The following is a 16,660-nucleotide window of genomic DNA, read 5'->3' on the forward strand; positions in this document are numbered from 1 at the left end:
TGGGAGGTGCTGTCGAAGAAGCCTTGGCGAGTTGCTGCAGTGCATCCTGTGGATGGTACACACTGCAGCCATGGTGTGTCGGTGGTGGAGGGAGTGAATGTTTAAGGTGGTGGATGGGGTGCCAATCAAGCCGGCTGCTTTGTCCTGGATGGAGTCGAGCTTCTTGAGTGTTGTTGGAGCTGCACTCATCCAAGCAAGTGGACAGTATTCCATCACACTCCTGACTTGTGCCTTGTAGATGGTGGAAAGGCTTTGGGGAGTCAGGAGGTGAGTCACTCACTGCAGAATACCCAGCCTCTGACCTGTTCTTGTAGCCACAGTATTTATGTGGCTGGTCCAGTTTAGTTTCTGGTCAATGGTGACCCCCAGGATGTTGATGGTGGGGATTCAGCGATGGTAATGCCGTTGAATGTCAAGTGGAGGTGGTTAGACTCTCTCTTGTTGGAGATGGTCATTGCCTGGCACTTGTCTGGCGTGAATGTTACTTGTCACTTATCAGCCCAAGCCAGGATGTTGTCCAAGTCTTGCTGCATGCGGACACTGACTGCTTCACTATCTGAGGGGTTGCGAATGGAACTGATCACCAGTGAACATCCCCCTTCTGACCTAATAATGGAGGGAAGGTCATTGATGAAGCAGCTGAAGATGGTTGGGCGTAGGACACTGCCCTGAGAAACTCCTGCTGCGATATCCTGGGGCTGAGATGATTGGCCTTCAACAACCACTACCATTTTCCTTTGTGCTAGGTATATCTCCAGCCACTGGAGAGTTTTCCCCCGATTCCCAATGACTTCAACTTTACTAGTGGCTCCTTGATGTCACACTTGGTCAAATGCTACCTTGATGTCAAGGGCAGTCACTCTCACCTCACCTCTGGAATTCAGAATAACAGTTGAAAACTAGGTAACTTACACTAAAACTAGACTTTTAAATAAAAATCATCCAAAAATCAGATGGGTGCCAATGCTAAGATGGAGACCTTGAATAATGATACGAAATCCTGACCAATATTTTAGTATAGATTTCTAGTGCAACCTTTCTTATTACTGTTATTTCACACCGTCATTTCAGATTAGTTTGACAATAAGCAAGCACACTTTTAATTCCTCTGGTGCTTTCCAGATGTTAAGTGGAATAGCTACATTCTGAGCACATCACTGCACCCCTACTGCTGCTCCCCGCTGTTTCCCCAGCAGACATTAGCTAACTCAACACAGACTGGGATCAAAGTTGGGCTCTCTTTGGTTTGTATGGCTCAATTACTCGCTGAATTATCTTGCCAAATCACCAAGGGAGCCTGGTCTTCTCCCTTAAACAATTCTTCACATTATAAATTTCAGAGACTGGCCACAACTATCACATATGAAGCTTTACTGTGATTACTTGGTACGATTTTTCAGCACCCATGTTCAAAATAGAAGTATTCCTCTTATTTACTGTCTTATTTTAAATTGGTTGACAATAAGCACCCACACTTCAACTGCTTTGACATTTCCCACAGGATAAGTGGCATAGGTACATTTTTTTAACCTGGCTGCCCTCTTGTCCAAAGAGTGAACGTGCTCCTTAATGCAGATCCTACATAAGCTGTTCAGAATGCTACACTATCCTCTCTACCAGCAGCACCACATCCAAAAGCAAACAGCTGCAGCAGAGGAAATTGTGACAGCTAAACTTCTCGATATCAATGCACAAAACCCAAACACAGATGTAAATCATTAACTCCTCATACATGTGGCCGTCTCCAGGGAATTTCTATAGTGCCTGCTATTGTTTTACAATTAATGGCAAATCATTTGACCTGAGTATACAACAGGTCAACTTGTGGGATCAGGCCTAACAGCTTTGTAAAATTAGAATAGAACGGAAACAGCTGCTGAGTAGGAAACATTAAATGTCAGAAAAATTTTTGCTTTCTCCAGTTGTTGCAAATTTGGCGAGCTCAGCAGTCACTTCGTACAGCTTCATCTGAGCCTGTAGCCATTGACAGCTGAATGATTCTGGAGATTTATCATTGTACTTTGGATAAACAACATACTTCCTTAAGATTAATACTGCACAGCCTAGCCCTCTGGTGTTAAAAATATCCATCTTCCTCAATGGATCAGTGGATAAATGCACTTTTCACCGTGGTTCAGAACCACACAGATAACAGGAAGGTTTGATTGGAGTCAGGCTGGGTGGCTGTAAGATGCTAGAAGTAGCCTCATCACCCTGGGCTTGGGGAGGAAGGGGGAAAGAGAAAAAGTCAGCTGAAAGTATGTGTACATGGACATCAGGTAATGAGAGGATTAAGCTTGGTTGTGATGTTTGCCAAGGTAAAATAGTCTGTTCAGACTCACCAATTAGACTTAAACTTGAGAGGTGGTCACTTTGGTGAGGTACTGAATAACTGCAAGCTCCCAGCATGACTCATGAAAGAAGGATTTTTTTCCTTTGCCCTCATTAGCTGTAATTCATTGGCTGTCAAACACTTTGGGATGTCTTGAGGACGTGAAAGGCATTATATATAAATGCAGGTTCTTTCTTTCTCCGTTTGTTTCTTTTTAATGTTTTTAGATGCTGATGTGGGGCCCTAATGCCTTATTAATAGCAAAGATCAGAGCCCGAATAGGGAAACCTTATCTTGTACTGAATGCACTTAGCATACAATTGAATCTGTGTATGTAGGAGAAACAATCCCTGAATTGGGATTACATGATCACCAACTTGCTGTGGCTGCATAGCAACCAATTTCAGAACCAGCTCAATTTTAGAGAGACCTGGGGGTGTATGTACACAAATCTTTGAAGGTGGCCGGACAAGTTGAGGAAGCTGTTAAAAAAGCATGCGGGATCCTTGCTTTTATAAATAGGACAAATGTAAGGACTTGCACAACACCAGGTTATAGTCCAACAGTTTTATTTTAAATCACAAGTTTTCAGAGCTTTCCTCCTTCATCAGCTGACGAAGGAGGAAAGCTCCGAAAGCTTGTAATTTAAAATAAAACTGTTGGACTATAACCTGGTGTTGTGCAAGTCCTTACATTTGTCCACCCCAGTCCATCACCGGCATCTCCACATTATAAATAGGAGGCATGGAGTACAAAAGCAAGGAAGTTGTACTAAACCTTTATAAGCCACTGGTTAGGCTCTAGCTGGAGTATTGTGTCCAATTCTGGGCACCACACTTAAGGAAGGATATCAAGGCCTTAGAAAAGGTGCAGAGGAGATTTACTAGAATGGTACCAGGGATGAGGGACTTCAGTTATGTGGGGAGACTAGAAAAGCTGAGGTTGTTCTCCTTAGAGCAGAGAAGGTTAAGGGGAGATTTAATACAGGTGATCAAAATCATGAAGGGTTTTGATAGAGTAATTAAGGAGAAACTTTTTCCAGTGGCAAAAGGATCGGTAAAAAGAAGACACAGATTTAAGATAATTGGCAAAAGAACCAGAGACGAGATGAAGAGAATTTTTTTTATGCAGCGAGTTATGATGATCTGGAATGTACTGCCCGAAAGGGCAGTGGAAGCAGATTCACTAATAACTTTCAAAAGGGAATCTGATAAATACTTGAAGAGGAAACATCTGCAGGGCTATGGGGAAAGGGCAGGAGAGTGGAACTAATTGGATTATGGAGTATATGGATAAAGAGCTGGCACAGGCACGATATGCCGACCGGCCTCCTTCTGTGCTGTGTCATTCTATGATTCTAAACACCGATAAGCAAATTTCTGATATACTCCATTTAAATACCGCAGCCAGCTATTTTCAGGTGTGCTAGGTTCCATCCCCAATTCATTGTTGCTGGCATTATTTGCACATCAAAATGACAATACTGGAGAAATTAAACACATCATTGTTCTTAGCACTTTGGATGCAAGAAGCACTCCAAAATCAGGTTTATCATAGGCCAAATGCTTCCTCCATTATTCTATTAGCATCTCCTCCATCACCCCAACTAAAAGTGTTTCATCCTTAGTCTCAGAAAATCACCAGCAAGACAGCAGTTTGATATTATTATTCACCAACATCTCGGTCTCATGTGCTGCTATTCTTGCAAAAGAGATTGGCAAATGAGTTTCATGTAGTGCAGATTTTCTGAATACTTATGAGCCACTATGCTGAAATCACTTTAAACTCACTTAATTATTGGCCATAAAAGAAAATAAACTGTTATCCTATTCATCAGAACTGGAGCTGAGCCCAAATGCCTGCGATGCTGCAGTACGTGGAATCATTCAATCCTTGCTGTGCCCTTCATCTCCCTTGCTCTCTTCCCTGTCTTTCCTTCCTGAATTCTCTGCTTCAGAATGCAAACTTTCTATACTTCTCTGCTAAATGGGCTTCAGTTTTTATTTAGTGGTTCTTCAAATTAGTCATACACAATACATTATGTTAATGTTTGCAACAGACAGGAGTGATCAAATGATAAGTAGCCACAGAATTTCTTAATGACGCTCCTACAAATTCCGACTGCCTCTGGTCCGCAATCCTGCTTTTCTCACAAATATTTAAACAAAAAATGTTTACAGCCCAAATCCTCTTGAACTTGCCTTTTGCCACACTTTAGACTTATCTCCCCTTATTCTGCAGTTGTAGTTTAACTTGAAATATTGTTCTGGAATAACATTTCTATTGCACTTAGTATTTTATACATCTCCAGAAGGTCCCTTTGCATCTGCTTCCTTTCAAGGCTGAAGAGTTTTTCTCGCCTTTCTTCATAACTCAGTCTCTTCTGACACGAGGGACCTCACGGCCTTTCTCTGCACTGTTTCCAGGGCTTGAATGTTTCCATGTGCCTCAATGATCAGAACCGAACACAGTATTCGAGGTGCAGCATAACCAGAACACTATAAAGCTTCTCCATGATGGCCTCGGACTTCTACTCAGAAGCCATGGGGGGAATCGGGGGGGGCGGGGGAGGATTGGAGGCAGGAGGGTACCATCTGCGATCGGAGGGGGAGAGCGGTGACGGCCCGCGTTCTTTAAATGTGGGGTTGGCAGGAACCTCCCGGCTCCACATTCAGGTAAATATATTTTGAAAACTTACCTTGTAGGTAGCATGGTCTGGTTTTACTGAGTGCAGCCTGTCTCAGGGAAAACAAGTTTTTCAGTGGGGTCCTCAAACAGGCGTTAGGCCCCTTATTTGCATATGCAAAGAGCCTAACACTTATTTCAGGTGTGGGCACAGCAGCCGATGGTTTTCCCTTTTCAACTATGGCGGACAGCCCACTTCTGGCCGGAAATGTGCATGGATTTCCTGCCCTCCATATTGGGGACATAGTAGGCCAGATAGCGCCTGAAAAATGGATGCTGCACTGCCTAATTTATAGGCCATACTGTCTGTCCCAAGGGATTTATCAGTTTTGAGCCCTTTGAACTTGTCCAGGACCTCCTTTAATAATAAAACCTCCTATGGTGGCTAGCACGTTACGAGTATCTTTACTGGTGAATAGACATCAACATTCATCCTTCATATTCTCAAACACCAGGGACAAATGATGTGGAGATGCCGGTGATGGACTGGGGTTGACAATTGTAAACAATTTTACAACACCAAGTTATAGTCCAACAAATTTATTTTAAATTCCACAAGATTTCGAAGGCTTCCTCCTTCCTCAGGTGAACGGTATGGAAATGACATTTTCGAATCCTTCGCATTTGAAAATCACAGAACAATGCCTGGTGATTACTGCCCGTTGCCAAGGCAATCACAGTGAGCAGACAGAAAGGTGTCATCTAAAAGGCCACCGAATATACAAACCCCCCAAAAAAAAGAGAGAGAGAGAGAAGGAAGACAGTCAATGACCCGTTATATTAAAAACAGATAATATTTGTTCGCTGGTGGGGTTACGTGTAGTGTGACATGAACCCAAGATCCCGGTTGAGGCCGTCCTCATGGGTGCGGAACTTGGCTATCAATTTCTGCTCGATGATTTTGCGTTGTCGTGTGTCTCGAAGGCTGCCTTGGAGTATGCTTACCCGAAGGTCGGTGGCTGAATGTCCATGACTGCTGAAGTGTTCCCCGACAAGGAGAGAACCCTCCTGTTTGGCGATTGTTGCGCGGTGTCCGTTCATCCGTTGTCGCAGCGTCTGCATGGTCTTGCCAATGTACCATGCTCTGGGGCATCCTTTCCTGCAACGTATGAGGTAGACAACGTTGGCCGAGTCACAGGAGTATGAACCGTGCACCTGGTGGGTGGCGTCCCCCTGTGCGATGGTGGCATCTGTGTCGATGATCCGGCATGTCTTGCAGAGGTTACCGTGGCAGGGTTGTGTGGTGTCGTGGACGCTGTTCCCCCGAAAGCTGGGTAATTTGCTGCGAACGATGGTTTGTTTGAGGTTGGGTGGCTGTTTAAAGGCGAGTAGTGGAGGTGTGGGGATGGCCATAGCGAGGTGTTCGTCATCATTGATGACATGTTGAAGGCTGCGGAGAACATGGCGTAGTTTCTCCGCTCCGGGGAAGTACTGGACGACGAAGGGTACTCTGTTGGTTGTGTCCCGTGTTAGTCTTCTGAGGAGGTCTACGCGATTTTTCGCTGTGGTCCGTCAGAACTGTCGATCGATGAGTCGAGCATCATATCCCGTTCTTACTAGGGCGTCTTTCAGCGTCTGTAGGTGTCCATCGCGTTCCTCCTCGTCTGAGCAGACCCTGTGTATTCGCAGGGCCTGTCCATAGGGGATGGCCTCTTTGACGTGGTTAGGGTGGAAGCTGGAAAAGTGGAGCATCGTGAGGTTGTCCGTGGGCTTGCGGTAGAGTGAGGTGCTGAGGTGCCCATCTTTGATGGAGATTCGTGTGTCCAAGAAAGAAACTGATTCTGAGGAGTAGTCCACGGTGAGCTTGATGGTGGGATGGAACTTGTTGATGTTATCGTGTAGTCTCTTTAGTGATTCCTCACCGTGGGTCCATAGAAAGAAAATGTCGTCGATGTATCTGGTGTATAGTGTTGGTTGGAGATCCTGTGCGGTGAAGAAGTCCTGCTCGAACTTGTGCATGAAAATGTTGGCGTATTGGGGTGCGAATTTGGTCCCCATGGCTGTAACCAGGGACAAAGATCACACCATCTATAGTATCTGATGCTAAATAATTTACACTATAAATAGCATATCTTGGAGTAATTTCAAGGCTGTAATTTCACTTTAAGATTTGATGACAGTTATAAAAATGATCAACTTTTGGTTTCATGGTTTATGATGCCATTTGAACCCAATTAGATTACTGTTTTGAATCACTCCTAGGTATACATTATCGTCCATATTTTCTCTCACACTTAGAATTATACTCTGGTACCCTGCCCTTTTTTAAAAACCTGTACACCTAGGCAGTGAGAATTAGCAGGTTATTCAATCATGTGGAGCATCACAATCAAGCCCAATCTCATCATCTGATATCTGCATATGCCACACTTGCCAGGAAGATCAGCTAACTCAGCAAAAGACAAATAACATCCTGAGATTAAAATGCGCATAGCTAAATATTGCAATTAAAATGCTCTGTACTTAAGCTCAGAAACCATGCATTAGGCCAATGTACTGCTCCAAAAATGTCTTTAGAATCATAGAATCATAGAAGTTTACAACATGGAAACAGGCCCTTCGGCCCAACATGTCCATGTCGCCCAGTTTATACCACTAAGCTAGTCCCAATTGCCTGCACTTGGCCCATATCCCTCTATACCCATCTTACCCATGTAACTGTCCAAATGCTTTTTAAAAGACAAAATTGTACCCGCCTCTACTACTGCCTCTGGCAGCTCGTTCCAGACACTCACCACCCTTTGAGTGAAAAATTGCCCCTCTGGACCCTTTTGTATCTCTCCCCTCTCACCTTAAATCTATGCCCCCTCGTTATAGACTCCCCTACCTTTGGGAAAAGATTTTGTCTATCTACCTTATCTGTGCCCCTCATTATTTTATAGACTTCTATAAGATCACCCCAAAACCTCCTACTCTCCAGGGAAAAAAGTCTCAGTCTATCCAACCTCTCCCTATAAGTCAAACCATCAAGTCCCGGTAGCATCCTAGTAAATCTTTTCTGCACTCTTTCTAGTTTAATAATATCCTTTCTATAATAGGGTGACCAGAACTGTACACAGTATTCCAAGTGTGGCCTTACTAATGTCTTGTACAACTTCAACAAGACATCCCAACTCCTGTATTCAATGTTCTGACAATGAAACCAAGCATGCTGAATGCCTTCTTCACCACCCTATCCACCTGTGACTCCACTTTCAAGGAGCTATGAACCTGTACTCCTCGATCTCTTTGTCCTATAACTCTCCCCAACGCCCTACCATTAATGGAGTAGGTCCTGGCCCGATTCGATCTACCAAAATGCATCACCTCACATTTATCTAAATTAAACTCCATCTGCCATTCATCGGCCCACTGGCCCAATTTATCAAGATCCCGTTGCAATCCTAGATAACCTTCTTCACTGTCCACAATGCCACCAATCTTGGTGTCATCTGCAAACTTACTAACCATGCCTCCTAAATTCTCATCCAAATCTTTAATATAAATAACAAATAACAGCAACCCAGCACCGATCCCTGAGGCACACCGCTGGTCACAGGCCTCCAGTTTGAAAAACAACCCTCTACAACCACCCTCTGTCTTCAGTCGTCAAGCCAATTTTGTATACAATTGGCTACCTCACCTTGGATCCCGTGAGATTTAACCTTATGTAACAACCTACCATGCGGTACCTTGTCAAAGGCTTTGCTAAAGTCCATGTAGACCACGTCTACTGCACAGCCCTCATCTATCATCTTGGTTACCCCTTCAAAAAACTCAATCAAATTCGTGAGACATGATTTTCCTCTCACAAAACCATGCTGACTGTTCCTAATCAGTCCCTGCCTCTCCAAATGTCTGTAGATCCTGTCTCTCAGAATACCCTCTAACAACTTACACACTACAGATGTCAGGCTCACCGGTCTGTAGTTCCCAGGCTTTTCCCTGCCGCCCTTCTTAAACAAAGGCACAACATTTGCTACCCTCCAATCTTCAGGCACCTCACCTGTAGCTGTCGATGATTCAAATATCTCTGCTAGGGGACCCGCAATTTCCTCCCTAACCTCCCATAACGTCCTGGAATACATTTCATCAGGTCCCGGAGATTTATCTACCTTGATGCGCGTTAAGACTTCCAGCACCTCCCTCTCTGTAATATGTACACTCCTCAAGACATCACTATTTATTTCCCCAAGTTCCCTAACATCCATGCCTTTCTCAACCGTAAATACCGATGTGAAATATTCATTTAGGATCTCACCCATCTCTTGTGGTTCCGCACATAGATGACCTTGTTGATCCTTAAGAGACCCTACTCTCTCCCTAGTTACTCTTTTGCCCTTTATCTATTTGTAGAAGCTCTTCGGATTCTCCTTTGCCTTATCTGCCAAAGCAATCTCATGTCCCCTTTTTGCCCTCCTGATTTCTCTCTTAACTCTACTCCGGCAATCTCTATACTCTTCAAGGGATCCACTTGATCCCAGCTGCCTATGCATGTCATATGCCTCCTTCTTCTTTTTGACTAGGGCCACAATCTCCCGAGTCATCCAAGGTTCCCTACTTCTACCAGCCTTGCCCTTCACTTTATAAGGAATGTGCTTACCCTGAACCCTGGTTAACACACTTTTGAAAGCCTCCCACTTACCAGACGTCCCTTTGCCTGCCAACAGACTCTCCCAATCAACTTCTGAAAGTTCCTGTCTAATACCATCAAAATTGGCCTTTCCCCAATTTAGAATTTTAACTTTTGGGCCAGACCTATCCTTCTCCATAGCTATCTTAAAACTAATGGAATTATGATCACTGGTCCCAAAGTGATCCCTCACTAACACTTCTGTCACCTGCCCTTCCTTATTTCCCAAGAGGAGGTCAAGTTTTGCCCCCTCTCTAGTCGGGCCATCCACATACTGAATGAGAAATTCCTCCTGAATACACTCAACAAATTTCTCTCCATCCAAGTCCCTAATGCTATGGCTGTCCCAGTCAATGTTGGGAAAGTTAAAGTCCCCTACTATTACCACCCTATTTTTCTTGCAGCTGTCTGTAATCTCCTTACATATTTGCTCCTCAATTTCCCATTGACTATTTGGGGGTCTGTAGTACAATCCTATCAAAGTGATCTCTCCCTTCTTATTTTTCAGTTCTACCCATATAGACTCAGTGGGTGAACCCTCGGATATATCCCCTCTCACTACTGCCGTGATGTTCTCCCTAATCAAGAACGCAACTCCCCCTCCTCTCTTACCTCCTGCTCTACCTTTCCTATAGCATCTGTACCCTGGAACATTGAGCTGCCAGTCCTGCCCCTCCCTTAGCCATGTTTCAGTAATAGCTATAACATCCCAGTCCCATGTACCCATCCATGCCCTGAGTTCATCTGCCTTGCCCATCAGACTTCTTGCATTGAAATAAATGCAGTTTAATCTAGACTTCCCTTGGTCTTTGCCCTGCTTTCTCAGACCATCTGTCCGGTCATGTTCTGTACACTCTCCCTTACTGCCTTTTGTTTCTGTCACCACTTTACTTCCCACTGACTTCCTGCATCGGTTCCCATCCCCCTGCCACATTAGTTTAAACCCTCCCCAACAGCACTAGCAAACACTCCCCCTAGGACATTGGTTCCAGTCCTGCCCAGATGCAGACTGTCCAATTTGTACTGGTGCCACCTCCCCCAGAACCGGTTCCAATGGCCCAGGAATTTGAATCCCTCCCTCTTGCACCATCTCTCAAGCCACGTATTCATCCTAGCTATCCTGTCATTCCTACTCTGACTAGCCTGTGGCACTGGTAGCAATCCTGAGATTATTACCTTTGAGGTCCTACTTTTAATTTAACTCCTAACTCCCTAAATTCAGCTTGTTGGACCTCATCCCGTTTTTTACCTATATCGTTGGTACCTATATGCACCACGACAACTGGCTTTAATTCTATTTTCAAAGATTTCTGAACCAGTAGGTGGAATGCTCAGTATTGAAAGTATCCATGTAAAGTTTTGTCAATGTATTATACAAGTTTAGAGAAAAGAAGAAATATCACAACTATGCCATTTACAAGGATGCAAAAGCTGATGGAGCCTGCGGTGGTGAAATTGAGGTCTTTATCTGTAATTATGTACTGTGTTTACAACTTAGCATCTGAAATAAAAAGCATGCACTACAACAATCCAGAGACTCATGCTGAACATTTTCTCATGGAAAAAAAAACAAGGTTTTATTTTTCTTTCTTTTGATGGGTTGTTTTCAAAAGACAAACTCCATCACGCACAAGACAGGTGCAGTGTAACTGGATCCACGGATAGGGTTTTAAAGTGCTGCTTAGCACTATTCACTATTCATCCATCTGCTACATTGCACGCACATGAATACATTTTAGAACTCTTGGAAGCCTGCCGTTATGTTATGGATTACAATACTTTTAATTCCTTGTATGTTAACTCTCATCCTGCTGAATAAACCAGAACCGCTCTGGTTCAAGTGCAGCTGGTAGTCAGACGGTTAGAAGAAACTCAAATACATTTCATGTGATTCACACAACATTGAACTTTAATCTTCATAAATACTAAACAAGCAAACAAACAAACTGAAGATTGAAACATGCCTTGCCAGCAAAGGCATTATTTCCATTGAGAGTAATCAAATACAGTTTACCCTCATTAAACCACTGACCTTGGGAAATAAACATTTTGCATTTTTTAACAACATACATCATATAATATTCTTATATAGAATCAAAGAATTTTACAGAACACAAGAAGGCCATTTGGCCCATGTCACCTAATGGGATGTTGGCCTTTATCTCAAGGGGGTTGGAATTCAAATGTAAGGAAGTGATGCTTCAGTTGCTTCAGATCCCTCGGGAGTACGGTGTTCAGCTTTAGGCACTGAACCTCAGGAAAGATATATTGGCCTTGGAGGGGTACAGCACAGATTTACCAGAATAATGCCAGGGCTTAAATGGTTAAATTATGACAGATTATATAAACTTGGCTTGCATTCCCTTGAGGGGTGATTATAACTGAAGTGTTTAAAGTGATAAAGTGGATAAACTCTCCGAGCCTCTCCCTTCATTCTTTTGGTGGTGATTTTAAAATCTGGCCTTCCAGGTTACCAACTCACCAACCTGTGGAAATAGGTTTTGATAAGTTAAATCAGGAAAAACTGTCATAATATAGAAACCCTCTATCTGATCTTTTATCTTCCGGTGTTCTAGTGAAAAAACCCCAGTTACTCGTCCCTCCTCATAACTAAAGCCCCTTATCCCTGGTATAATCTTAGTGAATCTATTCTGCACCCATGTCATGGCCTTGACATACTTCTTAAAGTAGGGTTAGAGTTATTCTAACTGTGGTCTAAACAATGATTTGTTTGGGTTCATCATTACTTCTTTGCTTTTGTTCTCCATGGGAGGACCTTAACTCTCTGCGCCCACCGGAAACAGGGTAGTGCTAGAGTTAAAATTGAAGTCTACTTACCGCCCTATCCCCATTGTGTCGCTATATTTCCTGGGGCCTTCATTAATCCATGCAAATCAGAGATCTGTGACATGCATAGGTCCCCGACGCAATTTTAATGACCTACTGGGGGGAGCACGTGCCTTGGACTCGTCGCTCAGTAAAACTAGCGAGCAAGAGGAATAGGCCCGAAAAGGTAAGTGTTAAAATTATTTTCATGGGGCCAGGAGGATCATTAGTGCACCCCTGGATTCCAAAAGAATAATGTGGACGTCTGCTACACTAGGTTCCCCTCCCTGGGCCTACCATTCTGTCGGCTGGGTCGGCCTCCAGGGCGCCCAATATTGCGCCGGGCTGGAGCCAGCAAGCTGCAGCGGGATGCCCATTCAGGATGTGCAGCTCAATAGGTGTAAGTTAATAAGGTGAATGTATGTTAATTAGGCAGATGTATGTTAATTAGGCAGGTGTATGTTAATGAAGTGTATGTATATTAATGAGGTGGGTGTATGTTAATGAGGACGAGCTCTCAAAATGGACAGGCCTCCCATCGTTCTGCTGGCCGGAAGCAGTAGGTTTTATAAATCGCTATTTATAAAACCTACTGCTTTTAAACATTTTTGAATATGAACCTCTAAGTCTCTTGCTCCTCTACTACTTTTAAAGTCTTACCATTAAGTGTATATTTCCGCTCCTTATTCTTCCTCCCAAAATGAATCACTTTATATTTATCCACATTAAATTTCAGTTGATATTTATTTGCCCAATCTGCTAACCTGTCCATGTTCTCCGAAAGTGGCCTCCTCACAGATAACCATGCTCCCCATTTTTGTGTCAGGTCTAGATCATTTATATATACATTAAGACCACCAATGGTCCCAACATTGACTACTGTGAGACACCACTACCTACATTCCTCCAGTCTGAAAAATATCCATTAACCACTCTTCTGTTTTATGTCCTTAAACCAACTTGCTCCCATGCTGTAACATTCACTTTAACACCACGTGCCTTCATTTTATCAACAAGCCTCTGATGCAGCACCTTAACAAATTCCTTTTGAAAATCCACATTCACTGCACTTCATTTGTAACACAATATAAAATGGAAGTTGAAAAAGTTGGTAGCCCATAGCCTAATAACAGGGATCATTCATGTCCGAGAACCTTAATACATCAATCATTGTTCAATCATTTAATGAATTTTCAATCCTTTTTAACGCTTTCCTTTTGAATATAGCCAAAAACAGATTTCCTTCTTTATCTCACAAACTAGCTTTGACTGTGTCCGTCACTTTCATGATTCAGTTCTCCTCCCATTCTCTCATTCCTGCCCAGCTGACCCCAATAATCAATGGTATTGAGAGGATGGTAATGAATTTTGGCTTGGATGTCCAAGAGAGAGAGGACAGATTCTGATCAGTGAGGAACAAGACCACATATTCGGAGAAATTGCCAACAAGAAAAGAGCTCAGGTAACGTTTTACCTGAAATGACAATTTCGATAAATGCACTGATTAGGTTGTGCATCTGTATCCATACCTTGCTCACAGTTCTTGCCTCCAAAGCCCAGGGGACACTCACAACTAAAGGTCTCCCATCTGTTCACACAGGTCCCTCCATTCTTGCATGTGTTTGAATCACAGAAATTCCACTTTGCAGAGCACCCTACAGAAGGGAAAATGATGTACATCTCATTTTACAGACACACGTATTGTATAGCAGGATCATCCATCCCTTCATTTCAGGAGTGAGAAATAATCTAGTTCTTCAGAGGTAGGACTAATGATAGTCCCTTTCATTCCAAAAATGAAAGCAGATAATTTCTCCTTCCCCAGGACGATTTATAATTTTAAAAGTAAACCACTAAAATAATTGGAATTGTCTTAACACTTGCATGCTGAAATATATACTTTCCCATTTTGCTTTCTTTTAAGACATTATTATTTTCTCCTTTAAATATACTTTTCTCCCCGCTTAGGTTTTCCCTTGTCACATGAGAGCAGGGAAGAAACCCTGGTCCTGGGCTCCGCCAATATTATTCCTAGATTTACCAGAGAGATGCCTCCACATTCTATTTTTCTTTTCTGACTGTGGGGAAGCACTTGACCTCCATTTGTTGCTTTCCCCTCATGGTAAATTCAACACATTGGAACACCAATGTGTTACACCATATTGGTTTCTCTAACTTACCTGATACTGTGCCATTGTTTGCTATGAAATCAGCCATATCAATTTGCTGGTTATCTATAAACAGGTTTTTCATGCATCCTATAAATTCATGATTTTGAAGAGGAAAATCTTCAGGCAGGTTTGGAACACCGCCAAGAAGTAAAGGACCTGTCAAATCCAGGGACCTGAGAAACAAAATCAGAGAAAGTAGCAGTCTTTATTTTATTTCTCTTGACACGAGATCCTTCATCCTTTGAGTTTTATTACTCACACATTATCACGTGGGCAATGCCATAAGTGCCTAACAAAGCTTGACTAATAACAGACAAACTTGAAAGAATGGATCGTGCTACACTTTTGAAAACTTTACGTAATGAAAATGTTCTTTCCAAAATTCAGAAAGAAAACCTGTTTATTTGTATTACAGGCCATTTATATTTTCACTAACATGGACAGCACATTCAATGTCAGAAGCAAACTGCAAATGTAAAGCTGCAGCACATACCATCAAAATACTTTACAGTGGAACCTCCGTTCATGGCCACAATGGAATTTGGGGGAAGAGTCCCCAAAATTTATTCTTACATCAACATTCAAGGTACATGAATAAAAATAAAGAAACATTATCTGATTTTATGCATGAAGGAGATGAAATGCAAATAACAAAGGAAACATTATGTGCTCTTGACATCGCATGCAAAGTTTTATCGAGTGAAATTGCGATGGATAATTGGAATTGGTGTTCAGTGACCCCTGTTGAAAGGTGTGGATGTGCAGATATCAGTAAGTGGGTTTGGCTGTAACTCTCTCCAATCAAATTACCTGCTGACAGTTACAACCAACACAAACATTTGACTGATGTGAAACCTCAGCCAGCACAGCCACCTACCTTTGGGAAGGGCAGAAGAGAAATGGACAAAAAAAATTAAATAGAAAAATATTTTGCAGGAAAGTATTCTCCTCCTTTTAATAGATTTCTTTACTACAGACACGTTAAGAGAAAAAAGGTAATTATTCTAGGTGTGGCCTTCAAGGGAACATGGCCAAAACAAACTCCCACTCCAAATATATACCTTCTGAGACAAATGTGGGTGGGTTAATTTAGCAGAACATGTTGAGATTAGAAATAAACCTAATTGTGATTGAATTGCTGTCGCGTGTGTAATGGAATTATGAATGATGCAATGAGTCTGAAGCAATGTGGCTGGAGGTTATATTATTGGCATCTCCCTTACTTTGTGGTAAACATAGAATTGAAAAAATTGGTAGTTAGTCATATTTACTGATTATTTTAACTGGTAGATGCCAAAATACATGCAACCATACAATCGACAAGTTCCATACTGTAGTACAATAGTGGTTCTTCTGCGACATTGCTTAAGGGTAGTCTGGAGCACTGTGGTAAAGTAATGTTTAGCTGTGAAGACTTGAGCCTGGAATTCCCGATATGTGTTATTTTAACGCTGGTGATGGTCACCATTGGCGTTAAAATAACACAGATTGTAAATTCCAGACTTCAGGTTTTTTTTTCCTCTCTTTATTCCCCCATCCTTTCCTCAGAGCTAACTCGAACTTTGGACCTTCTGATTTGTCAAGCTTAAAACTACAGCTGGCAGTGTCTTTATCCTCTGCATGTTTCTGTGCCTCTGGCCGAGTGTGCAACCCCCCTTCCTTTGCCTCACCATTGGTAGCTGAGTCTTTAGCCACCTAGGACCTACTTTCTAAATCCCACTTCCTCTCCACCTCCCTCTCCTCCTTTAAGACCCTTCTTAAGGTCCACCTCTTAGACCAAGCTTTTAGTCACCCCTCTTAATCTTTCCTGTTTTGGCTCTGCATCTGTTTTCCTTGCACCTCTGTGAAGTCTTTTGGGACATTTTTCTATGTTAAAGGTGCTATATAAGTGCAAGTAGTTGTTGCTTTTGACCAAACTTGGAACTTTCTTTGTCTGTACAGTTCAGCTACTCACTGAACCATTGGGCGAGAAAAGATAACTTAAAAAAAATAGTTGTAGCCTGTGGTAACAAAAGGAAGAATTCTCATGAGTTC

The 16,660-nt window shown here is 42.6% G+C and overlaps 1 protein-coding gene across 5 annotated transcripts in view; it reads right to left on the reverse strand.

The window, feature by feature from the left end:
- celsr2 (cadherin, EGF LAG seven-pass G-type receptor 2) overlaps positions 1-16,660 on the reverse strand; it is a 229,031-nt gene that overhangs the window by 62,345 nt on the left and 150,026 nt on the right. For all 5 annotated transcript variants that reach the window (XM_068007462.1, XM_068007464.1, XM_068007463.1 and 2 more), the window contains exons 7-8: positions 14,636-14,799; positions 13,985-14,110 (exon numbers count right to left, since the gene is read on the reverse strand). In XM_068007462.1, coding sequence (XP_067863563.1) covers positions 13,985-14,110; positions 14,636-14,799 — 290 coding nt within the window. The remainder of the gene's footprint in view (positions 1-13,984; positions 14,111-14,635; positions 14,800-16,660) is intronic.

This window comes from Heptranchias perlo, chromosome 27 (genome assembly GCF_035084215.1).
Source record: "Heptranchias perlo isolate sHepPer1 chromosome 27, sHepPer1.hap1, whole genome shotgun sequence".
Lineage (NCBI taxonomy): Eukaryota > Metazoa > Chordata > Chondrichthyes > Hexanchiformes > Hexanchidae > Heptranchias > Heptranchias perlo.